We start from the raw sequence: 26,663 nt of genomic DNA, 5'->3' as shown, positions 1-26,663 counted from the left end.
AAAAAAAAAAACGCGAAAATTCGCCATAAAATGTGAAAGAAAGGAAGGGCTCTGCCAGCTAATGGCCATAACATGGCCCATAATCTTCTTATTAGAAGCTCTCTCTTTTGGAGACTTTTGTTAATTTGCATTTTTTATTTATATATTTTTTTTTTTTTTTTTGGGAGGAGAAGGCTGACTTTAAGGAATCTCATTATTTGAAGAAAAATATTTTTTATTTAAAATGTCTGGAGAACCTTTTACTTTTTCTCTTTTTTTTTGGTTGCAAGTGTTAAGTGCTAGACATTTTAAATGGAAAGCTTTTAAAAAGGACCATTTTAATTCAATTAGTTGCTGGAAGAATAAAAAAATTATAATAATAATTATAATAATAGAAAATAGAAGAAGAAAATGTGTCACAGATGCCTTTCATCTGGGCAGGAGGCTGGCTGACTGGCTGTCAATTAGGCAACCTTGCTTCAAAATCAAGCCTTTTAAAATTGCCCGGCCGCAAATCGACAGGCCAGACCACCCACTGGCCCACCCACTTGCCACTCCCACTTGCCGGTACTCCCTCGTCAAATGAACTCATTAAAGTTAATGAATAACGAGCCGTGGCGAGCCGGGCCAGTCGCTTTTGATGGGCTTAAATGCGACTCGGCTCAAATCTAATCAGGTTCTGCACTCTGCTTCACTGTACAGTGAAGCTACCACCCCAGCCCTCTTCCCCTCTTTTTGGTCAACGGTAAATTAAGCTTATTAGATTATAATTGAAATAAGAACCCGTTGCCCTAAAAAAGTAAAAATATGAAATGGAAAAAAAAAAAAGTGTTTAATTGACTTCCAAGTATTTCTGATTTTTGGTTAAAGACTTAAGAATATTTAGTATAATAGGCTGGAAATGGCATTTTTAATTTATGAATAATACATTTTAAAAGAGAATATTAAAGGCAAAGGGCAAAAGGAGCTAAAGGGTCTTAACTCTGAGATCTAAAAGCTGAGATATTGGTTTCCGGGAATTTACATTAAAAGCTGGTGTTTCTTCTTCACGGTCTTTAAACTGGTCTAAATAAATATTGAAATAGGATTTAAGAAATAAAACTCATTAATATTAAAGCTCTTTTAATATAATAATTAATATTCGTTAACAAACCCCTTTTTTTAATGCAAATTTTGTAATTAAATCACTTTAGTTTCTCGGAAATGGAAATTCTGCCAACAAAGCCAAATATTTTTTGGCTTGAACTTTGGAATTGGAAACGGGCGGATACTTGATTCGTGTTGGCTTTTTAATTTTTTTTTTTATTCTCTCACTCTTTCTACTTTTTTTTTATTGTCCGGAACCAGGACGAAGCCTTTTTGTCAACCATTCAAAGCTTCCTGCCCTTTGACCTGGCTACCCCGCAGGAGTAAACCCCAAAAGGACGACTGCCGAGAGAGCAGGTGTAAGATTCGACCACAATTGAGGGGGGGGGGGGGGGGGGGGGGGGGGGCATAAAGAGAGGGCCCAGGGCTAGGGGGTAATAGGTTAAGGAAGCCAGAAAAGTTCACCGCACGCGCCGTCTGTCTTGAAGTTCATCAATAGTCGGGTCACGCATATGGCGGTAACGACTTCCAAAAATACGGGAACTCGTTCGGGAGCTCCCTCCCCCCCTAAGCCCCCTAAGAAAGGGTTGCTCAATTATGCAGGGTTGCCATCAGCTATTTTGAAAGTGTTTTCGAATGCTGGCCGCCCAAGCAATTAATTTCTCGGCTCGTGACTTTTTAATTTTGGAAATTGTTGCGAAAAGTTTTAAATGAAATTGCACCTTTCACCGATGCGTTCTTAATTCTATTTTGCCTGTTTTTTATGCAAATGTGAAAATGCTCTCAGCGGAATCTTTTGTGTTCTGAACACAAAAAAATGAAAATAAAAAGCCTATGGCTCGACACGTAAACAATGTCAGACTCTCTGTTCCCATTTCATGAGCAAAATAGCGAAATGCGGGTTCAAGGATTGCAGAAGCTGTGAACTCGAACAAAATATTGTGCAAAAAACAAAAAAAAAAAAACCGAAAAAAAAAGAAATCCAAGTCAAGGCAAAAACCAAGGGGGAGGTCAAGAGTCGTTCCCCAGATCCAGTGCAACCTTTGACCCCCTTTTCAGTTTCGTTTCTTTTTTTTCGTAAACCACATAAATGCAGTTGCTCTCGTTGGATAAACGGATTTTCTTTAAAAGGATTCCTTTCAAAAATCAATACACACAGGGGGGTTGGGTGAGGATTAAGTGTTAATGGGCATCCCCCTCTCCTTCTTCTCTTTCGACCTTCCACAAATCTCTGTTTAAAATTTTTGCACTAATTTGCAATTAGGAAACTTTTCAGGGATGCTTATCCTCTCAGTCCTCGGTTCTTAGTCCTCTGGGTAGCCTCTCTAACCGTGTTTGAATTCCTTTTGCCACAAAATCAAATAAAAAAAAAAAATAAAAACAAAAAAATGTTAAAAAAAAATTAATTCGCCTCGAGTCCCATCGAGATTAATCATACGCACCGTTAAACATTCTGACATTCTGAGTTGCAAATGGCGGTGCGGTATATATATTTGCAAAAGTCCTTTTGAAATAGTATATAGACACAAGAGATTTAAATTTTAAAGACTAATTGTTAATAAAGATATATTTATTCTATAAAAAGTATCATTAATTATAATAAATACTCAAACTTAGGACTTCTAGCTTTCAAGTTCTTAAAATAGTGTTATTGCTATTTTTTGTTACTAAAACCTTGGTTTCATCGAAAAGCTTGGTTTTAAAAACTTGGTCTATATGTTTAGTACATACAGATAGTAGTATACAGATCATAAAAAATTACTTTCAAAACTAAATAGATATTTTTCTTATCAAAAAACCGTAGTGGCTTGAAAGATATTTTTAGAAAACAGAGCCTAGGTCTACAGCTATAAGAACTACAGCTCTACGCACAGAATTAAAAAACAATAACTTATCTAAAAAAAAACTCTTGACCTAAAAATAAACTTTAAACTAATAAAAAATTAAAATCTTTAAAAGACAACTTGTATGTAAAGACTTGGACATGAATTCAGAAAAGTCTCAATATAATCGTTGGAAAAAATATGTACATGATGTATATTTTAAGGCCGAGACGCCACAGGCCATTGACCAAAATCAATGTGGCCCACTTGGGAGTTGATTTTTTTTTTATTTTTTTTTTTCACCGGAATTTTTGCAAGCATTCCCAGTACTACCCTACTACCAGTTACCAGTTACCAGTTACCATTACCGTTATGTACCGTTAGGTTCGGGAAATACTCCGGCTAGCAGTCAAGTTGCTTTGAAAATTTTTGTTGCTATTGACAATTGGCGATGTGGCAAGGACGAGGGTGGAGGTGTCTTGCAAATTGCAGCACAGAGAATAGAGAGAGAGAGAGAGAGAGGTAGAGGCAAGTCAATGACCGAGGGCGAGTTGCATGGGCGCCCTCCCATGGGTGGGCAGTCAACGCCTTCAAACACAGACACTGGCACACACTCGCAGGGACTTCCAGGACTGACTTTGGCAGGACTCTCTCAGGCAAATGGTCTTTGACTGCAAACTCAAGTAGAAACTTGTCAATTTCTTCCGACCCGCAGAGCTCACCCCCCTCCATTGCAATGGGGGGTTTTTCCAACCCAACCCATCCCACCCATCCAGCCATGCAGCCATCCATCCAGGCGTCCTCGTCCTTCATACTTCGTCCTGGTCTGGTCTTGCGCTTTTATAGTTGTCTTGTTCGAGCTGCCAGGCAAAGTAGCAAAATCAAATAAAAGCAACGACAACGACGATAACAGCCTGGAGTTATCCTAGATAAGGTCGAAGTGTTAATACCCTAATCAGGGAGGGAAGGGTCCTTGCCAGGGTAAGGCTCTTACATATGTCATGGAAATGCTGGCTGGGGAAGGGAATTTATAAGGATATTTTAGAGGAAAATATTGGCAGGCATAAATATTTGTTTATTGATGTTTTTAACTCTTAAATTAATTTATAATTTCATTTAAATATTTATACACTTTATATTAAAAATGTATTTCACAATTCAAGTCTTAATAATAAGCTAGTTTTTTGGGTTTGAGGCAATTTCTTGAATCTTTTTTTTTAAGAAATGACCTTTTTTGTATAACAAAATATACATTTTAAAACTTAATAAAAATTAATTAAAAATAACTAATATATTCTTTATTTAAAACTTAACTTTCTTATAAAAATAAATGTCTTTTAAGTTAATATTCTAATTTTTTCCATTAGAGAATCCATCCATCGTCTTTGGTTTTAACTTTAGGATTTTTCCAGTTTCCCTTCCCCAAATAATAACCGCAAGGCGAGAGAGGGGTTCAAGGGGGGGGGCAGGGTAAAAATCGATGGTGAAAACCGCTTAAGAAGTTGCAAGTTTTGTCGGGAAAACTGCCGGAGCTGATTAGCCAACGGCTTGCGAAATCAATTTCCGTTTAGAGTTTTCGTCCCGAACGGAGGAAGGTCCTGGTCCTAGAAGTGCCCGAAACCCAGAAGCCAGTAACCAGAAGGAGTAGCAATTACTTTGAGTGCCGTGGCTTGGCGAATCATTGAATTATCCATTCAACCATTCAACCATTCAGCCATCCAAGCATTCCTTCATTCATTCCATTTATATATGGTAGTAGGTAATGTCCCCCAAAACCCGAACTCGACATGCAAAAAAGTATGCAATTATTTGCACGCTTTGTCCTTTCCGCGGGGGGGACAGAGATCCCCCATCCAGGATGGAGGAACTGTTGCTCCTCGAGATAATAGAGACAATCGTCAATGGCCTGTGCGCCGTTACACGCCAATATGATTGATACAATTAAATTAATTAGCCCCCGACATGGCCGTAATGCGCTTCCGCAACTCGATTTCCGATTTCCGATCGAAAGGCAACGCAATGCGCAAATTAAATAATTGCGCAATTATTTTCTATATGTATGTTTGGATGGCAGGGAATACTAGTATCATTAGGAATGCCATGAATACGGAATCAAAGCTATCGATCCGTGAGTGGAGTGGCAGCAGTGGTGGGAGGTCAGTGTCCAGGATATGCACACAATTCTTGACGTCCTTAAGGACCTTAAGTTTAAGGGTGTACTTTCGGAGTAGCTTTTTTTTTATGAAACATAAACTGGGGAATGGTTTGGCAGTTATATCTTATTTTTTATTCTCACAAAATAGATATATTTATTCTTTTATTTTTTTGTGTATTTTTTATAATCTTTTTTTATATTCTTTCATCTACTTTTATTTAATTTTTTATAATTAAAGGTTTGAAAAAGTTGTTAGAGAAAAAGTAGAGTTACTTAGTCCCTTTTCAAGGTTTTTATTGAGTTCTTCAATGTAATATTTCTTATAATAATATTTCTGTTATAATATTATTATAACAATGTAAAACTAATGATATAAAATATTTAATCTATTTTTTAAACATTTTTTTAAGCAAAAAACTTACCAACTTTCGAAGAAAAAACAAAAAACCTTAAACCCTTTAGTCCCCTCGCAAGGTTTTCTTTGTTTCCTTAAATATATTATTTCTTCAAACAATATATCCATTATATTCTTTTCCATTTCTTATATAACTAATATTAAATGAATAAAATTAAATATTTATATATATATTTTTTATGAATATTTTTTAAACAAAAAACTTACCAACTTCCGGAGGAAAAACAATAAAGTTGCAAATGGGATTCTGCGTTTGTTTGTTGCTTTGTTGCTGTTGTTGTTTTTGTTTACAAAGTAACGGCAACTGGCTTATCAATTTCCATGTACCTCCTACCAATACCCCCCCCCCCCCCCTCTGGCCAACCCCCCTTTAGAGCCCCAACACCATTATCCTTCATGCCATATACCTTTTTGTGTGTTTATTTGCCTGCTGGCAGCCATAATCAGTCAATGCCGCATCGCACCAGTTGGCCAAAAAAGAGCACAACTGGTAACAGAGGGATGGGGTGGTGGGGTTACGAGTTGGCCAAGAGGTGGCTGACGAGGTGGCTGGCAAAAATTCAAGGGAAATGAGACTGTAAAAAGCCTGATAAAAGTTTCCAAGTGAAGTGAGTCTGGTTGTCCTCCGGTGCTGGATAACTGCTGGCTGGCTGCTAATTTATGGACGCACCCGATTCGAAGACGCATTATTCGAAAATTTGTGGCGTTTTTATTTATTTTTTGGATGACACTGAGAGAAAAAGTATCTAATATTTTTGAGAGATAATTAGAAACTCAAAGAAGAAATATTGAGAAAATTTGAAAGATAAAAATTAAAAGGACTTCTTTAATATGTATTCTTTTTCGAAAGTTAGATGATGGAAGCTTTAAAAATAGTACAAGTTTACCCTATGTATTAAAGTTAAATTATTAATTTAATTATAAATCTATTAATTCCAAGTTTTAAACTTAAGTATTCAGTATATTTTTTAAATAGAGTATTTTTTGAGAATTATTTTATAACTTACCATCCTTACAAATCCTAACTTACAAATTAATAATCAGAGCTTGACTAAAACACACTTTTAGTTAATTTAGACATTTAAGAAAATATTTAGAAAATTATAAGAGGATTATGGTAAAACCTTTATCCCTAAAAAGTGTGATTTTAAGTCTTAAAACATATTCTTATATTTAAATCAAGAAAATAACCAAAGGAATACATTTACACGAAACCATTTACTTCAAGAGATACTTTCAAAGAGTTATACATATGTTTAAATTATTTAAAGTATTAATAAATTATATTATTAATTTTCTTTGGAATAAGAACATATAGTACCTTGTTCCTTAAGTATAAACCTCAACAATAACCCCCTGATTTTCTCTCACTGCAGTTGATGAAAATATATACGTACTTTCATCTGCCATTCAGCTGCCTGCCTGCCGCTCGCGACTCGTTCTACATGACAAATTTTTATGGCCAAATAATTTGACTTTCTCTCTCGTTGATTTTATGGCCGAATGGGGGAATAGGGTGAGGGGCGGTACGGAGGGCGTACGTGGGCGTTGGGGCGTGGCCGGCTATCAAAATCATTTGTTTGCTAATTAAATACACTTGCTCAGCCGCCGAACGTTGCGTGTTGATGAGCGATTAACTCGCGAATCGACAAAGCCTTTCCCCCCCTCCCCTCCCACGAAAGTACTCTGGTATATAGAAGATATATATAAATTGGTAGTACTTTTTACAAAACAAGTTGGCAGCAGGTGTCCTGGAAGGATAAAGCATGGAGGGGAAATTAATTGCGAATTTGTTATTTAAGGAAATGAGTCTCCTCCCATTTCGAGGCCGGAAACATTATTTAAAATTCACAAAATGGCTAATAAAGTAAAGTAACTTAGCTAATCGGGGAACTGAAATGGAAATAATATTTTAAACTTATTTAGAACTAAAGGTTCTTTATTTATTTTTCAGTTTGAGAGGTTTGTTAGAAGAGCTTCTAGTCTCTATAATAATATGTCTAATACTCTTCAATCTCCTCTCGCTTGCCACTTTAATTGGAAAACAGCAGTTGTAGGAGGAACAGGCCAAGGCCACACCATAAAATATATACATCTATTTGAATTTATTTCATATGTAAATAATACCGAGTGATATTTCGCAAAAAGAGACAGGTGGTTGGCCAAATATAGAACCAGGATTGGAGGGGAAGAATAAATGAATGGATTGCACTTTAATTAAATCGAATTGGCAAAGCGGACATTTCTGGTCCAGGGATTTGCATTCTTCGACTTACAAAGAAGCCTCAAAGCTAAGCTAAGTCATCCCCCCCCCGTCTGTTATTTCTTGGTTGTGGCTTTTGGGCCACAAAACTCCATCAGTCTGCCACTTCATATGGATATCTATATGTATACCAATGGTATATATATGTATAGGTTTCGCTAGCACTTGAGCATAGCATTTAATTTAGCGTTGCTTAATTAGGAAAGTTTTGTGAAAAGACGACGCCGATTTGGTGTTGAACAAGCCATAAATATTGGGGCGGGGGGGGGGTTTGGGATGTCTCGACCTTGAGACACCAACGCCGCCACGTAAAGTTGTTGCCTGTCGCTTCTGGTTGTCACTTGTTAAACGCCCTTGTTGTTGTCCTTGTTTGCCATCCTGCCATCCTACCATCCTGCCATCCTAGTACTGGTGTACTTGCCCCCTAGTGGCGCACTCCTTCCGCTTCGGTGGGCGTACGAGGGAATCAGTATTAATTACTTCGGACTCTGGTCCCTGGGACATGAGGGAATTAACCAACACTAGGTGATGGAATTTAAGCAGAAAAATCAAAACAAATGAGTCAAGTAAACGTGCCAGGACTAGACTAGGGTTTTATCAGTCATCACTCGAAGTCATCACTTATTTTTATTTAAAGATTTTTAAAGGTTAAGTTTGGTAGTGTGATTTCTATAAATGATCTCTAGGGCATACAAGCTTCTACATCTTTTTCTATTCCTTATGGCTTGCCATTTTTCCACACTTTTTCCCAACTTTTACTTGGTTTTTCCCACCTGCCCCAACTGGCTTTTCCCATTTTTTTTGTTTCTCGAAGCCAAGTTTGTCGCCTAATGAGCAAGTAAATCGCTTTTCTGAACTCAACAGGATGGTGATTGATGCAGTACTGGCTTGCTCTTGAAATACTTTGAAGAAAAAGTTAAAATAAAGAAACTACCACAGCTATAAAACCGAATCCAGAATCAAAATCAAATGTTAAGGCCAAGCCAAAAGGAAAGGTCTAAAGCCAAAGTCGAAGCCAAAGCTAAAGCTAAATCCAAAGCCACAACCCGCAACCCACAATGCGCTGTCTATCAACATTTTAAGCTAATTAGCGCACAGGGGATAACACACAGATGGCATGGGCGTGCACAAAAAGGGGGCCGGGTTTGGGCACATACCAAGGGGATATAGAAGAACATCAAATGTGGTAAGCAGTAGCGCAAAATAATTTTATAACTTGGCATGCGGGAGTGCGACTAATTGACAAATGGATAAAATGCTGAAATTCCCATGTCATCGAGGCACTGAGAGACGAGTCTTGAAGAAATGATTAAAGTTTAATATTAAAGACATTACTAGCACTGTCTTTGGAGACAAATCCAACAAGTGCCTGGGGCTGGGCTATTATTTATTATACCGACGATTAAAACTGAGCTTAGCTTTTGTTTTCCAGCACAATAAATAAAACAGCAACGGGAGTGGAAAATAATCGGAGTGGAGCCCATTGCTGCACTGCACCAATGCAAGCCCTGCAATTTGCAGAGAACCCCCCCCCCCCCCTCCCAGGAGAGCGGCCTCTATAGTGTTCACACACGCCTCTATTTTAGTATATACAGGACTGTGTGCCTCATGAATCATTTAGGAGCATATAATGGACTCTGACACACTGCCTAGACACTGCTTTCCCACCGGGAAGAAGGGAGCCGCAGGATTCTGGAGGGGAGGGGAGGGCGGTGGGGCAAAGATGCAGGGAAGGCGTATCGGGAATTGGCGCCCAAAACTGGGCCGCACATGTGAACACAGATAAAGCTGTCGAGGGCAAGAAACTACTAATGTCAGAGGGGTTAGGGATAGGGGCCATAGAGCTATAGGAGGCTATAGGGGTTATAAAGGGCTATAGGGGGCTGTCTGCCAAATGGCATGTTCAAACAAAATTAAGCTCACCAACAGTAGTTGTTGTTGTTTGTGTTGTTGTTGTTGTTGTTGTATTTCACGGGTCATCAAACCAAGACTGCAGAACTGCAACTGCAATGCCTGGCCATATAGGGTGTCCTGGTTTAGAGGGGGAAATTATTTATTTAAAACTTTCAAAAGCCATTAAGCCACCAAAAAATAATCACAAATTGCTTTAATTTTAAATGTACTCATATAGAGTTTAAAGTGTTTATTTATTTAATATTTAATAGATTTTTTTAAATCACTTTTATCATTCTACAATAATCCTTAATATCATAATTATACAAGCTTAAATTATAACATTATATACAATATACAAGATACGTTATTATACAATATTTTATTTAAATAATAAATACCAAAATACTTATTTTTTTAATATTTATATTATGAGACTTTTTCTTAAAAAAGAACTTAAAGTATTTGATTAAGAAACCCTAGTTTTCGTAATACTTGTATAATATATCTTAACCATAATTAAAACCATTTTTTTCGATTGATATATCCTTTATTAAAAGCTATTACTATACCAAGCCTATAGTCACCAATATGGACTGCCGTCTACAGTGATCTTAAAATATCGTTTCTATCAAAAATTCTTAAAATAGTCTTGAAATAGGATCAGAAAAACCTAACAAAAATCCTTGGTTTTTAAATAAAGTCTCTAGCTCTTCTCGAAAAAAAGAAATCCATTTATTTAACTTTTATTCAACTTTTTCATCAACCATTTCACTTCCTAGCTTTCTAAAATCTTCTATCACACCCCTTTTATCCAAAATTAATATTTAAAATGACAAACCCCTGGCTTAAACCAAACCATCTTGAAAATTTTATAATACTTTCAAAAGTAATTGAATTTCAGCTTGAAGAACCAAAAAACCCATCTGAAATCTTATTAGAAAATCCTAGACTTTTGAAGGGTTTTTGGTGTTTTTATGGCCTTCATTTTGTTTTATTTGATTATAAAGCCGGGAGTGTTCTTCCAGGAAATTAAACGCTACCTGCTCGTCTAGCTTGTGTGCCTAACGTCCCTTAACGCTTCCGCAGTAAGCGGTTTCAATTATCATTCTTGATATTTTTTTTGTCGTCCTTGTTGGGTTTTGGGCAGCTTGGCAGGCAGGCAAATCTCAAGGACACCCTGTGTCGGTTGTGTCTCTTTTTTTTGGCGGGAAATGTTTTTATTTCCTTTTATTTTCCAGAGACGTTGTTGGTGCGGCATGTTGCTGCGGCCGAGGCAAGTGAAGAAAAATTAGCAACAATAAATTGAACGGAAGTTGCTCCTCAAATTGAAAGAAAACGGGAGGAAACCCCCAGAACAGGAACTGAGGAATTAGGGCCGAGAAAGAGTAGAACCAGAGGCGTGGCATGTTTGTCTGTGGCTGCCACTGCTGCGGCCATACGGTCAACATACGTGCCGCACACACACTGTGCCTGCCTGATGTCCTTCCTCCTTTGTTTTCCTTTCGCTCAGCCAACTGTCTAGATTGAAATTCCAGACCAGAGTCGCCTTCTCTCCCTCCGAAAAACACAAAAAAAAAAAAAAATAATAAAATAAACGGCATCTCCAGCCACACCTTCCGACACCTACATACACTGTAAATAAAAAAAACGAATAGAATTCAAAGCAAATATCAAGTATACGCCATGTTTACCAAATTCCATGTACGTGTGTGTGTGTGTGTCTGGAAAACATGGACAGACGCTGCATACAGATTTTCAATTTCCATATCGTGTTGCCTGTCTGCAGGCTGCAGGACTCGCCTCCTTTCGGCAATTTCCGTTGCAAATAGCGTAACAAAGGATAACAAAAACACAACCGCATCTAGCCGAGGACAAACAACAAACACAACAGAAACTAGAAACCAAAACAATAAGAACCCAAAACAATGCAACGTCCTGGCAAATAAATGAATTAACCAGAAATCCCCATTCCAGAGCAGCAAGTCAGGCGACAAAAGTGTCTGCTAAACTATCGTGGTAGTAGGTTATTAGTATACAAGTATGGCCTATTGGAAGAACCTGGTTGAATGGGTTTCTTATAAAAAAAGCTAATAAATATTTCCACGAAGCTTAAATTCGTAGTACATTCGTAAAGGCTTATATTTAAATGGGCTTTAATAAATAGCATTTCCTAAAAAAGATAAAGTACTGGGTATTGGAAGGTCCTTCTTCAATGGGTTTTTTAAATTAAACGTTCATGAATATTCTCACAAAACTTATATTAAAACAAACATCAAATCAGGACCTCTTAAAAGTCTTTAAATCTTAAACAAATAAGAAAGATTGTTTTTTTTGAATAAAAGTTAGAGCAGGCAAAGTAAGAGTTAAAGAGGCATAGTGAAAAGCATTTTAATCCTCTAAAGAACTTGTATTTAGTCTTAGTGAAAGTATAGAGTAGGGAAAGTCTTTTTTTAAAAAGAATAAAAAAAAAGTTTAAATAAAGAAATCTTAGAGGAAATAATAAACCTTGAACAAATACAGCTAAACATCATATTTGGATGATATTTTAGTAATTATAATACAGATAGTTGGTTTCTGAAGACTTCCTTCGATTTAAAACAAATTAAGTGTCTTAAGAATATTACTTATAATAACTTTATATATATAGTCTTAAATATCGTAGGTCTCTTAGCAATGATCGAGTATTATTCAAGATCAAGATCAATAGAGTATTCAAGATCGTAAAAGAAGTATGTGGTATTGGAGAAACAGTTTATTAAGAAACTACAAGTCCAAGTTCAAATAGAAGAAGTGTATAACGCTACAAACCTTTAACAAAAGCACCTCTAAAACAGAGTTGGATTATATTTTTCTTGATTTAATAATATTATAAAATAATCTAACTACACACAAGTGGACAGGAAGCGCGGTTTACCTTGTTAGATCCCTTTCAGTAAAAACTAGAAAACTTTTTAAATAGTATTCCACACATGAGATCTACACAATTTTTTTTTTTAGAAATATAGCCTTGAGATTTTTTTTTCAACTTTTGATCTCAAAAGTTTACCAGGCAAGCTCTAGCACCAAACAAAATCATTCCAACGCGCCGAATCGAGCTGTGAACAACTCACTGAATTTAAATAAAATTTCAATCAAATCGAAATATCAATTTAATTTTTGAAAAATAATAGTTGAAAAAAATTTTAGAAAAAATATTAGTTGAAATAAATTTTGGAGAAATAATAGTTAAAATAAATTTAGAAAAAATATTAGTTGAAATAATTTTTGGAAAAATAATATTTGAAATTATTTTTGGAAATTCAAAGTCAAAATTAAGTTAAATTAGTATTAAATTTTTTGAATTTTTTGGCTAATATACAAAATACAAGTGCGCGTCGTTCAAACCGTTTTTGTTTAGACGTTAATTTTTTTTTGGAATAGTAATTCCGAAAAATGGCAGGCTCTGTGAACAGCTGGAAGAGGAAGTGGCCGGGCTCTAGTGCTGTGATGCGGGTGATGATGACTACCGGGGATGCAATGACCGCGTCCGAGGTCGCCCAGGTGGTGAAGTTCTCGCTGCGTTGCTCGCGTAAGCCCACAAAGCGGTATATCGAGAGCATGCTGAGCGATGCGGTGAAGTTGGACTTTGCCACCAAGGACGATGACAATCGCTTTCAGTTTCGCGACGAGAGGCGTCAGGACGAGGCTATGGAAACAGATGACCCACAAGCCGCCACCACTGCGGACCCACAAACCCAGAACGCCTCATCCGACAAACCGGCCAGTGGGCGGAAGCCACGCCGTGCTATCGCCAGCGGTAGGGTTTGCAAGCCTTCGAAGACCAAGGCCAAGGCCAAGGCAGCTGCATTGAAGCGGAAGGCCACGAAGGCTATGCCTTCGAAGGCCGTTGGTGGTACGGTGGCGAAGATCAGGACTAAATCAAAACCGAAGAAATCGGTCGCCAGGAAAATATGCAAAAGCCCAGCCAAGCGTCGGGCCACATATGGCAGAGCGAAGAGATCCGGCATTACACGGCCGAAGAAATCAAAACCACAAGCCAAGAAGTGCAAGAGTACCGATTCTGCAGAGAAAGAGAACAACCTTCCAGAACAACAGACTGGCGAACAAGCGGCTACTAAAAAGTCTAATCCTACTTCTAGCGGCTTAACCTCCATGATGGAATGGTTTGCCTGCTTATGGAAGAAGGCCATGGGATATCCAACTCAACCGAAAGAACAAACGGCTGCAGATCAAGCTGAGTTCACTCCGGAACAGCAAGAGGAGTTGCGGGAGATCTGTCGGGGACTGAAATCGCTGGACCACGAAACCTACGCGCAAGTGCGACAGTGTGACTTCGGTTTCGAGTGGTCCAGCGATGAGGACACGGACATGCCATCCCACTCGACAGTCGGAACTAAACGTCGCAGATCTTCCAAGGATATGAACGAGAGGCCTTCAAAGGTTCAAAGGACAGATAAACGCAAGTCGCCAGCCGGTAGTGGAAGTGTCTGTAAGAACGAAAAGAAACCGGATGAGTCCTCCGATATGGATGTCACTCCGAGTACTTCAACAAAACGTCGTAAGACTAGCAACGAGATAAACAAGAGAGCTTCCAAGGTTCAACCTAAACGTCGTACTACGCCGAAGAAGAACAATGTTCCAACTTTGTCTCTGGATACTAACGATAATGATGGTGATGGTGATCTTGAGGTTCTCTATTCGGCATTCGCCCCCATGGATTGCTCGTCGAGCCTAGACGGCACTGAGGAGATGAAACCCAAGCGTCGTAGAACTTGCAGAGAGATAAACAAGAAGCCACCCATGGTTGCATTTAAGCGGCGCAATGCCCCGAAGGTAGTACCCCAGAATCTCAAGGTTGAGGATGAGACCAATCCATCTAAAACTCGTCAAACATTCGCAACTCGTAAGGTCCGCAAGGAGGTAGACAATGACGATAAGTCCTCCGAGGTGCTTCACTTGAACACCCAAAAGCAGATCTATCTCGCCTACGACGAATACATTGATTATGATTCGGACAGTGATCTATAAATCCTGATCCTGATGTTCAACTACCTATCGTTACCTATCAACTATCTAACTATCCAACTATCTCTGTTCTCTTGTGCTTGTCAGGCTCAAAACATTCCAAGGCATTGGTTTCAAGGCTGTTCCCTCCGACGACTTCCTTCATAGAACGGCCGAACCTTCATTTCATCCTCCTTCTTCCAGCAGTCTCTGCATGTTCTTGTTATTCGAAAAAAATTAAACCAATTCACCAGCTCGCCGATTCGTGCCTGACATAAAAATAATAGTTTTCTTTTGGGTTTTGGGGATCTATTTTGACTTTTATCGCTACGGTTCCCTACGGTTCTCTTCCTGAAACACAGGGGATACCCATATTACCCCATCGAAGACTATACTTCTGCCAATTTTCATCCGATTCCCAAACGGGATGTTTTAAATGACTTGTGGAACCATTAGCTATCATTCTGCATCCAAATCTTGGAGAGAAATATTTTTTAGATTTTTTGTCAAAATTTCTAGGGGGTCCCCTGCAAAAACACGGGGAATGCCAGTCTGAGCCCAGCGAAGGCTATAACTCTGCCAATTTTCATCCGATTCTCAAGCGGGATGATTTAAATGACTTGTAGAACCATTAGCTATCATTCTGCATCCAAATCTTGGAAGGAAATATTTTTTCGATTTTTTGTCAAAATTTCTAGGGGGTCCCCTGCAAAAACACGGGGAATGCCAGTCTGAGCCCAGCGAAGGCTATAACTCTGCCAATTTTCATCCGATTCTCAAGCGGGATGGTTTGAATGACTTGTAGAACCATTATCTATCATTCTGCATCCAAATCTTGGAAGGAAATATTTTTTCGATTTTTTGTCAAAATTTCTAGGGGGTCCCCTGCAGAAATACGGGGATGCCAGTCTGATCCCAGCGATGGCTATATCTCTGCCAATTTTCATCCGATTCTCAAGCGGGATGGTTTGAATGACTTGTAGAACCATTATCTATCATTCTGCATCCAAATCTTGGAAGGAAATATTTTTTCGATTTTTTGTCAAAATTTCTAGGGGGTCCCCTGCAGAAATACGGGGATGCCAGTCTGATCCCAGCGATGGCTATATCTCTGCCAATTTTCATCCGATTCTCAAGCGGGATGGTTTGAATGACTTGTAGAACCATTATCTATCATTCTGCATCCAAATCTTGGAAGGAAATATTTTTTCGATTTTTTGTCAAAATTTCTAGGGGGTCCCCTGCAGAAATACGGGGATGCCAGTCTGATCCCAGCGATGGCTATATCTCTGCCAATTTTCATCCGATTCTCAAGCGGGATGGTTTGAATGACTTGTAGAACCATTATCTATCATTCTGCATCCAAATCTTGGAAGGAAATATTTTTTCGATTTTTTGTCAAAATTTCTAGGGGTCCCCTGCAAAAACACGGGGAATGCCAGTCTGAGCCCAGCGAAGGCTATATCTTAAATATATATATATTTAAAAAATTAAAATAAAAAAAAATTTTTGTTATTGTTTCCTTGGCATAACCATCCAATTCTGGAGAGGATTACCTTCCCATACGGCCCACCAATATTTCCCAAACAAAACACAGTTTTTAAATTTTGAATTATTTTTTATTTCCAGGCGGTGAACATGTCGCCCGCCGAACATTTCTCCTTGTTTGGCGGCGGCGATGGCGGCGGACTGGCGGCGGCGCTGCATCCCTTCCAGCTGGCGGCCAGCACGGGGTCCGGAGGAGCGGGACTGGGCGGCGGCGCCGGCATGGGCGTGAGTGGTGGCGGCTCCGGCGGCCTGGGAGGTGGCGTTGGCGGCGGAGGTGGAGGCGGTGGTGCCGGAGCTGGAGGTGGTGGCGGCGGCGGCGCTGGAGGCGGTGGCCGGGATAATCTGAAGGACATCCACGACAAGTACACCATGGCAATTGCTCACTTCCTCGACTTGCAGGAGAACGACACCCTGGACATGGAGCAGCTGAAGGGGCCGATCCTAAAGTCCACCATCAAGTCCGTCTACTGGCTCTTCCTCATCCAGTACGCCGCCCTAGCCCTGCTGGGCGTGGTCCTCAATGTGGCCATAGTGGTGTACATCATGTACCATCGCCTCTACAAGGATGTGACCCACGCCTTCATCATCAACCTGGCGTTGTGCCACTTTGTGCAGTGCGCCCTTGTCCTGCCCATATCCCTGATGGTGATGCTGCTCCAGAATTGGATATTCGGCCAGTTTCTGTGCTTCTTCCTTCCCATGCTACAGGTGAGTCGAAGTAGTTAGTTAGCTACAATTATTAAATCATAAAAAAATTCCAAGTTGAGTCCTTGAAGTTGTCCTTAAATCAGAGAAAGGATCTCATTTGTGGCATTGCAAATTAAATATATGTTTGGCGAACCACTTCCATTGTTAGTCACAGCTCCGGGCTATATTTATCCCATTCTGGCATCCGGTCTCGCTCAATTGAGCAGCCGAGCGATGTCCTTTGGCAGCCTTCTGCCTCCCTGCCTGCCTGCCTCACCTCATTATGGCGGCAGGCATTCGTGATTGACACATACTCCTTCGAGGGAGGCAGCAGGACGATATGCTTGGGAGTCAGATATCACCAGAAAATAGATTCGATTCGATGCGTTTCGATTGAGAATTTTCTTTCCTTTCTTGTTTTTTTTTTTTTTTCGTTGTTGTGTTGTGAGGAAAACAAATGGGACCAGGATAATGCAGGAGGGTGGGGCTGGCTGAAATCCTGGCCAAGCCGTCTGACAATTCGATTAGGCCCCTTCGTCCTTCGTCCTTAAATCAGACAAATGATTACATTTACAACCTGCTCGAGAACCTGCGCCTATTAAGGAACAGAACGGGATGGAAGTGGAACCGAAACTGAAACATAAACGGAAATGGAAATGGAACAGGAGCCAGGATGATGGCAAGGATATGATTCGATTTGATTGCTTTCACAAAAGGGCGACAAATAGCTCCTGTTCACACAAATACACACATTTGTCACGGGCATGTGTGTCGGGTCCATGCCACGCCTCCCACTCCTGCTTATCCTGCCTATCCTGCCACGCCTTCCCCGCCTCTTTATCTAATGGAATGATTGATGGGTGGTTTTGGAAAGGCGTGGCCGGGCGGAGCAGAGCGGCAGCAGCTTCTGCCACAAATCTGTCAAGTTGCGTTAAATGTTTGCCTTAAAGCCCTCCCACCGTCAAAAAAAAAATGAAAGCGCTAGTTTCACGGAAATTCGAAAACCAGGAAATACATTTTCACAAAAAAGAAAATAGAAAGATTTTCCGAAAAAAATTAAAGAAAATATACAACATTGTATGATAAAAGTGATAGTTCTGGGAAATGAATTTTGCGATAAAATTAAAGCGACTAACAAAGAGGTCTTAAGTTTATTTTTATTATTCGTATTTATATTATAATACAAGCTTACTTTTAAATAAATATTCACTTACTTTTTATATATTTAAGGAACTATGAATTATAGTTATATATTATCCTGAGTAATGAATATGAGTTCGAATATATTTCATATCAAAAGCTCAAAGAAAGCGCCTAAACATACGTGAGTTTTCTAAGACTCCGTTTTTTGAGGAAAACAAAAAATAACCATTGTTTTTGTTTAAAATAAGTCCATAAAAACATAACCATTGCCAATTTTTACAACAAAGCATCGTCAAAAAGCAAGAATTAAATTACTAATAAAAATATAACATTTCTAAAAAAGAAATGCATAATGAATAACATAATATAACATTTAATAATATAGTTTAAATTTAATAACAATAATCATAATTCATTCGCTGCCTTAAAAAAAGCTCTCCTTCTGTAGTCTTCCGTAGTAGGTTTAAAATAGTAGTAGGTAGTAGATAGTAGGTAGTAGTAGTAGTAGTAGTAGGCAGTGGGTAGAATGCAACTTAAAACCTAACTAAACATAACAATTTAATTTAAACTATAAATTGTAAAACCTAAATTAAACAAATATTCAACCCAAGATATTTTATTAATTTTCAAATAAATATTTATTTCTCATATTTTATTATCTGACAAATTTTAATCTAAAACAGTGGTCGTATCCCGCGGGCATAGGAAATTTCTCTGTCCAAGCTCTGTTAAACACACCCACAGTACTACTTTCTGCTGTTAGTTACTAATACTAATGCATTAAAATCATATCAATTTCATTAAATCATATGTATGTACACACATATACATATGTATATTGGGTGCCGGCCACTGATCAAAAATTATCCCCAAAATATTTGTATATCTTAATTAAAAACCTTAAACTCAATACTTATATGCTCAATTTATAATTTTAAATTAATTAATATTTTTAAAAATTTATTTTTTTTTAAACGTACACACCCATACATACATAAAGCTCTTTATTGTTACATCACTGACATCGGGCAGTTCACGCAGGTGACGAACCACCCCTATGCCTTGATGTAAACAATATCCCATAGGCACCCGACATCAATAAACAATACAACAAAAATCCCAAATAATTTTCTATAATTTTATATAATTTTTAAATATTTTTTAAGACTAGATTGTTTCGAAACATAATTTATTATTTTTAAATAATTAGCGGGAGGCTGTGTTCTTCTTCTTCAAATATCGCCCCCGTGATTCCTATCCGATACCAGTGTTTGGTAGAAACTAATTCTGATGCTAAAGCCACCGAGTTGGCAGTCTTTTTTGTGCTTTTTCAATACTTTTCCCATCATCAACATCATCAAGCGTCTTTTGCCTTCCCGTTCTCCACTAAAGCGTCACGCGCATGCGCAACGCTACCCCGACGCTATATTTGAATTCTTGGAAAAATTATCAAAACAGACATCAAAACAGACGAATAGTGGAAATGTCGGTAAGGAAAAGTGTTGTTTTTCCAGTGATTTTAAACTTTGTGTGTGTGTTTTTTTTTTCTGGTGCTACATTATTTGTGTTTTTTTTGTTTTTTATTTTTTTTTTTTGGTGTAATGGTGTGCGTCCAGGAGGGGCAGAATTTAGATCCACGGACTCATGCTCCGGATTGCGCCGGCTGTAGATTCCGCTGTGCCGTGATTTTGCCGCGAAATCAGCTGGTCAACATAATTCCGATGATGGCGGGCTTGAGACCGGCGGATGTGCCATCGGGGGACTACCATGTGACTGTCGACACTGTGGAGCCGCCGCTACGCCGCTTCGAAACAACAGGTGAAGAAATAGTGCAGTACAACAATAGGGAAATGGACATGGAACGCCGTAAAGAGCCCGAAATAATCAATCTCGATACGACATCGGAATCAAGTTCGAATTCAAGGGAAAGTTCTCGTTCTCGATCGCCTTTAGCTGCTCCTCCACGAGCTCCTTCAAACAATCGTTCGCCATCGCCCCTAGCACTTGGCCTACGTGCTCCTTCGAACACTAGTTCGCGATCTTCGCTAGCAACTCGTCCCAGTTTCCGTTCGAACACTAGTTCACCATCTTCGCTAGCAACTCGTCCCAGTTTCCGTTCGAACACTAGTTCGCGATCTCTTCTAGCACCTCGTCCACGTGCTCCTTCGAACACTCGTTCGCCATCCCCTCTAGCAGCTCATCCAGGTTTCCGTTCGAACACTCGTTCGCCATCCCCTCTAGCAGCTCGTCCAGGTTTCCGTTCAAAGGTGCGATCTCGATCCCCTCTAGCTGCTCGTCCACGTTCTCCTTCGAACAGTAATTCGCGATCTCTTCTAGCACCTCGTCCACGTGCTCCTTCAAGCACTCGTTCACCATCACCTCTAGCAGCTCGTCCAGGTTTCCGTTCAAAGGTGCGATCTCGATCCCCTCTAGCTGCTCATCCACGTTCTCCTTCGAACAGTAATTCGCGATCTCTTCTAGCACCTCGTCCACGTGCTCCTTCAAGCACTCGTTCACCATCCCCTCTAGCTGCTCGTCCACGTGCTCCTTCGAACACTAGTTCGCCATCTTCCCTAGCAGCTCGTCAAGGTTTCCGTTCAAGATCGCGAACCCGACGTTCAGGGACTCGTGCTGATGCTCGGCGAGGTGCTCGTTCGTATTTTCGTATAGGATCAAGTTCCAGTTCTAAATCAGAATTAAGTTTAAATTCAAATTCAAGTTCGGTTTCACGCCGTTCTGGTTCACGCCATGATAGTTCCCGCCGTTCTGGTTCAAGCTCCAAATCGAATTCGAAGTCAAGTTCGAGATCCAAGTCGAGGTCGCGGTCAGGTCCGAGTTCGATATCAACGTCGAATTCCAATTCGGAGGATCCGATTCCCTATGATACATCATTTGATTTGCCGCTGGACAATGACCACAACGACAATGCTAGAATGGACTTGGAGGATCCGCTGAATATCGAGCGAGGAACCATAGAGCCCCAGCATCACGAGCAGGAGCAGAGCCCACTCCAGGTAGAGCAGCACGGCGAGGAGGTGGCTGTGCGTTCTCCAAACTACATGGAAGTAGATGATTACCGGGATTACCAGACGCCGGAGGAGCAGCAGGAGGAGCTGCTGTTAAACCAGTTTTTTTATAATCAGCAGGATTTGATGATGGCTGAGCTTCAGGAGCGGAAGAAGCTCGAACAGGAACAACAGCTGGACCCGGCGAATAAACGCGAGGAGATTCAGCAGCCACAGCCGGAGGATCAGAACGGCGAGGAGGTGGATGAGAAGATTGAGCACCAAAAGCAACTAGAGAAGGAACCGGTAGAGCACCCCCAGCAGGAGGAGCAGCTGCAGCAGCCGATGCCACAGGAGCTTGAGGAGAAGATGGAGGAGCAATATGCGCCGGAGTTGGAAGATCATCCGGAGGAGCCGGAGTTGGAACATCAACTGCCCAATGGCCAACACACCGTCGAGCAGTACCAGGAGGGGGAGCAGGAGGAGATGGAGGAGCAGTATGAGCCGGAGATGGAGGAGCAGTATGAGCCGGAGATGGAGGAGCAGTATGAGCCGGAGATGGAGGAGCAGTATGAGCCGGAGATGGAGGAGCAGTATGAGCCGGAGTTGGAACATCAACTGCCCAGTGGCCAACACACCGTCGAGCAGTACCAGGAGGGGGAGCAGGAGGAGCAGCTGCAGCCGATGCCACAGGAGCTTGAGGAGGAGATGGAGGAGCAGTATGAGCCGGAGATGGAGGAGCAGTATGAGCCGGAGATGGAGGAGCAGTATGAGCCGGAGATGGAGGAGCAGTATGAGCCGGATATGGAGGAGCAGTATGAGCCGGAGATGGAGGAGCAGTATGAGACGGAGATGGAGGAGCAGTATGAGCCGGAGTTGGAACATCATCTGCCCAATGCCCAACACATCGTCGATTCGCAGCCGGACATTGCACCCCTTGTCTTGTTTCCCCGCAACCTCTGCGAATGTGCCCTCCGGTTCATCTGCAACCCTTCGACCTTCATGGGCAGCGTCGCCGACTGGTGCTCCGTGGAGGCTATCTGCATGCGGCTGCGCGACATCCCTGTACCGGGCAGGGAAGGCCTTCTCGAGGAACGCATGAGCTTTGAAGATCTGTTCGATGTTCTCGGCCTGGACGAGAACGGCGAGCAGACAGTTTTTCGTCTTGATCAGCTCACTCCCTTGATGAAGCCTCCGGCTTGGGTTGTCACCCGCGATATGGACGGCATATTTAACGATGGCAGCGATGAGGATGAAGCGGGCGATGAGGCTATCGGGAACATGGGTGGAAACTCAAACTCCCTAGACTTGGCAGAGATCGAGAATCCCGAAGAAGTAGAAGAGGAAGAAGAGGGCGATGAGGCTATCGGGAACATGGGTGGAAACTCAAACTCCCTAGACTTGGCAGAGATCGAGAATCCCGAAGAAGTAGAAGAGGAAGAAGAGGACGATGAGGCTATCGGAAACATGGGTGGAAACTCAAACTCCCCAGACTTGGCAGAGATCGAGGATCCCGAAGAAGTAGAAGAGGAAGAAGAATATGTGGATGTCGGCGTGGAAGAATTTGCCTTCCCATGCCCATTAATCATTGTAGAGGCCGATAAGGATAATGATGATCAGGATAGCGTCGAGGATATAGTGGTTGTCGAGGATATGGTGGATACCGAGAATAGGGATGAGATTATCATTATCTCTGACGATGGAGAGTACTCTGACGACAATGACTCCGATCACGACTGGGAGATGCCCGCAAACATTGATTCTGATACATCCGAGGCTTCAAATAGATCTTCAAATATTTAAGAACGTGCCATATTAATGCTGGAAATTAATCAAAACTACTGAAAATATTCTATATATTATTTTATTTTATAATACTTTTAATATTTAACAACAAAGCTCAGAAGCTTTAATGAATAATTTTTTTTTTTTGCAAGAAAACTTTATAATTTTTAATTAAAGTTTGACAAACTTACATCAGAAAGAGCACAAGAGAGCTTAAAAATTTATGTTATCTTTTTTATTTTGACAATTTTACTTTAAAAACTTACATAAAAACATGTATTAAAAATATCCTCAAAAACTTAACTATATATCCCACATTTTTATAAAACTTTAATTAAAATTTAATCATTAAACTGGAAACTGGCCTTCAAAACTAAATAATTTCAATTAAAGGAAAGGATTTTATAATCTTTTCAATAAAACTTGCTTAAAAATATTTAAATTTAAAAACAAAACTTAAAAGACTTCAATAAATGACATGAAAGACTAAAATAACCAAAAACTGCTGAGATAATATTTATAAATTTAAAATAATGCGTTAATGATAATAAAAAGCCAAAGATAATAATAAATAAAACTTAATTTTGAAACTAAAATTAAAAAGGAAATTTAATATTTTTGGAGTTAAGCTTAGAGGTTTTATAAGGTATAGGTATATCATAAATACATCAAATTAAATTTAAGACTTTAAGAAAAGAAAAAAGTATATATATCTTTCCCCCCCCCCCCCCACAGGACATCCCCCTGCATGTGGCCATGATCTCGCACATTCTGATCGCCTGGGACAGGATGCGTTGGCTGAATGATCCGCTGAAGGGACGACTGCCAGGATTCGTCTGCTGCTGCGCCACCTGGCTGACCGGAATGGTGATAGCCCTGCCATATCCCATTTATACCAATTACGTGGAACTCGGGGTAAGTCCTTTACACTCTTACACTTTTCATTCTTCACTCATGATGTCCTGACAGCTCCTTGTTAGGTTATTATTTTGGCAGCCAGGCAACCTCTTCTTTTCCAAAAAAAAATAAAAAAATAAAAAAACCTTCCAAGCGGATCAAAGCGGACTCACTAGACCGGAAAAGCGGCACAGAATTCTGCCTTCTGCCGGCTCCTGACATGTGACAACGAATTTTCCCGATTCTCACAAGTGGGAGAGAAAATCATTTTCATTCTATTTTTTTCACCCATTTTTTTTTTTTTTTGGGCCAAGTTCTGCTCAATTTCTTGGTCGTTAACATGGCCCTGTCATCGGTCGTCTCTGTGTGTGTTGGCCTGCATTTTGTTGCCAAAATATTTGGCCTGCCACACCCACAGAGCCACAGAGCCTCAGTCGCCCTCAGTAGCCAGCTAGGGGCATAAATATTTATGGCCCATAAAGTGTTGCAACATTTTGATACACTTTTCCAGCCTCTGGCAGACTGTCAAATCATCACAGCAGCCCAGGAGTACGAGGGTACGAGGGTACGAGGGAGTAAAGGAGTGTATTCTGTATATTTTTGTTGCAAATTTTCCAAAAAGGAATATTGTCGCCCAGTTGGGGAATTTTCCTTTCTGCCAAAATGTGAGCCAGGGAATGCGAGAAGCCGACCTGTCGGAAAACCTCAATCGAAAATCACAAAGCCCTTTGTGTTGGCTCAAATAGTTTTGGTTTTTGGAGTTGGATTTTGGATGGCAATTGTTAACAATTATTTTGCTTTAAATATTTATCAAATTATTCCCCATTCTTGCAATCGCCTTAGTTAATAACGCAAAGAACCGTGTTACTTGTATCATAACACTACCCTTTTGGCAAACGACCTATCTCAATCATATTTTGATTATTCGAGACCATTATCCTTGAATCCCTGAAACCTGATCGCCCTCGCCGTTGGGTTGATTGAACCCTCATTGCTGGTGGCAATTCTGTATATTTTATTTGGCAATTCACTGACCAGAGAATAACCTGTCACATCGAGTGGGGGCAACAAGTTGCAAGAGTTACGAGTTACAAGTTACGAGCTACCAGTTACAAGTAATCCTCGGGGGTGTCTTTGCGCTGCGACAGGACCCGGCCCAGAACAGGTCCTCGGCTCGGTGCCCAGTCGCCTGTCAATAATTTCATTAATTCAATATTTGCTTATAATTTGATGGCTCCTCTCCAAGGAAACTCAAGCTCTGTGCCTGGGCTTATTATCCCTGAGAGGGGGGGGCCTGTGCGCCGCTCGGGTGGGGGCCTCTCTGTTCCCAACAATTTATGAATATTTTAGCATTCTATTAGAAAGACACACAGAATCAGACTTAGAGACACACAGTGGCTGTGAATGTGTGGGGATGTGTGTGCAGGTCCTTGTCCTGAATGGGTGTATAAACAATTCCAGGCGGACTCTCTGATTGCCAATTCACAATTGGGCCAACTGCTCTACAAATCTTTCAGCCAACCTACATCCTGTTTAATAAGCAAAAGTTTCCCATAGTTTTTCCTTCAGACGAAAGTCAAACATTCAAAACAAACACAAAAAAAAACGAGAAGTTCTTCAGGTCAGCTGGGTTCAGGTTTTATATTGTTGCACGGTACTTGTGGTTTATAGAGGTGTCTTGTATTTATTGGAAATCTTAAATAGAAGAAAGCTACTCTATATAGTGTTATTTCTACAGATATACCCAATTATACTTATACATCAGTCCTAGATCTCGTAGGCTATAAGATATTGTCTTAATATTTTGTAGCTAGTTCCATGCTTATACAATTTTTTTTTAAATTTTTTGACACTTTCCACAGCTATATAATGTAATGGATATATGGATCTAATCATAGATAGCTTCGTAGGGCTTTTAAGGGTTCGTAGGGTATCTTCTCAACCGCTTCCCATAAGCCACAAATATTTAAAAATAATTTATAGTTGATTATAACTAAAATATATACTTTTATATAATAGTATCTCTATTAATAAAGTAATATAGACCCAAGTACCGGGTATCATATCGTCTATAATCGCACCTTTGTTTGTCTTCCAAAAGTATTAAGCGATTTCATAACTGTGGCCGGGCATTGCAAAAACTTTTTTGTTTGTTTTTTGTATATTTGGCCTGGAAAAGTGTCAGAAAGTTTTTCCACCACACACACACACCTAAACAAATTGAAAATTTTCCATATTTCTCTACGCATTCCATACAAAAAAATATATATATATCTCACAATTTTTTTTTCACCTGGCTTCCCTTTGTGTTCGGCAGCCAAATTGATTTTATAAGTTGTCCCCAAAAAACAAATCAGTTTGGAAAAAAAATATCAGTATGAAGAGAGAGAGATAGGAGGGGCAAGAGAAATTCATCCTTTTACCTTCATCAAATGGCCAAATAAAAATTGGCAGCTGACCTGGCCAAGAAATTTTCCAAATACACTTTTGATGATGTCTGCAGTTTTTTGTTTGGCTTCTTATTTAAATTGGTAACTAATTCCTAGAGGGTTGGTAGGGTTTTTTTTCTTTTAAAAATTATAACAAAAAGAAGAGTTATGGCTATAAAATAAAAGATAAATTAGGAATTATTAAAATAATAGAAGTGTAAGAAAGGCAAAGCTAAGTTCTTAGGTTTTAAACAAAACAAAGTCTTTCTAAAATACTTTTCTCATTTATTTGTATTTCTAATTTACTTAAAAATTTAATTAATATAAATATTTTTAAAAAATTTACTCAAAGGCCTCATATACAAATATTTTGATTTAATTTCTCAAGAAATAATTCATAAAATTGTTTCCATTTCTTTAAGATTCCCTGGCAAGTCTGGATTTTTCTTCAAAATATTTCCCAACATTTTCTTAAGTTTATGTTTAGTTTTTTTTAGTTTATTTTTATTTAGTCTATTTTTGTTTGTTTGTTTTTTAAACGGCTTGAG

General features: G+C 39.7%; 2 protein-coding genes across 3 annotated transcripts in view; both read left to right on the top strand.

Moving 5' to 3' along the window:
* The window catches only part of LOC108128570 (hornerin), a 47,462-nt gene that overhangs the window by 7,377 nt on the left and 13,422 nt on the right, over positions 1 to 26,663 (top strand). The window contains exons 2-3 of one of the 2 annotated variants that reach the window (XM_043213071.2): positions 16,251 to 16,877; positions 23,525 to 23,704. In XM_043213071.2, coding sequence (XP_043069006.1) covers positions 16,260 to 16,877; positions 23,525 to 23,704 — 798 coding nt within the window. In that variant the 5' untranslated portion in view covers positions 16,251 to 16,259. Of the gene's footprint in view, positions 1 to 16,250; positions 16,878 to 19,386; positions 19,489 to 23,524; positions 23,705 to 26,663 lie in introns of those variants that run through there. The other variant, XM_070276272.1, reaches the window with a different exon arrangement.
* Positions 13,050 to 14,645, top strand: LOC138925654 (nucleolar and coiled-body phosphoprotein 1-like). The gene has a single exon (XM_070276527.1). The coding sequence runs from the start codon at positions 13,050 to 13,052 to the stop codon at positions 14,643 to 14,645; it is 1,596 nt and encodes a 531-aa protein (XP_070132628.1).

Source organism: Drosophila bipectinata, chromosome XR (assembly GCF_030179905.1).
Source record: "Drosophila bipectinata strain 14024-0381.07 chromosome XR, DbipHiC1v2, whole genome shotgun sequence".
NCBI classification, from domain to species: domain Eukaryota; kingdom Metazoa; phylum Arthropoda; class Insecta; order Diptera; family Drosophilidae; genus Drosophila; species Drosophila bipectinata.
This window is presented reverse-complemented; position numbering and strand designations above follow the sequence as displayed.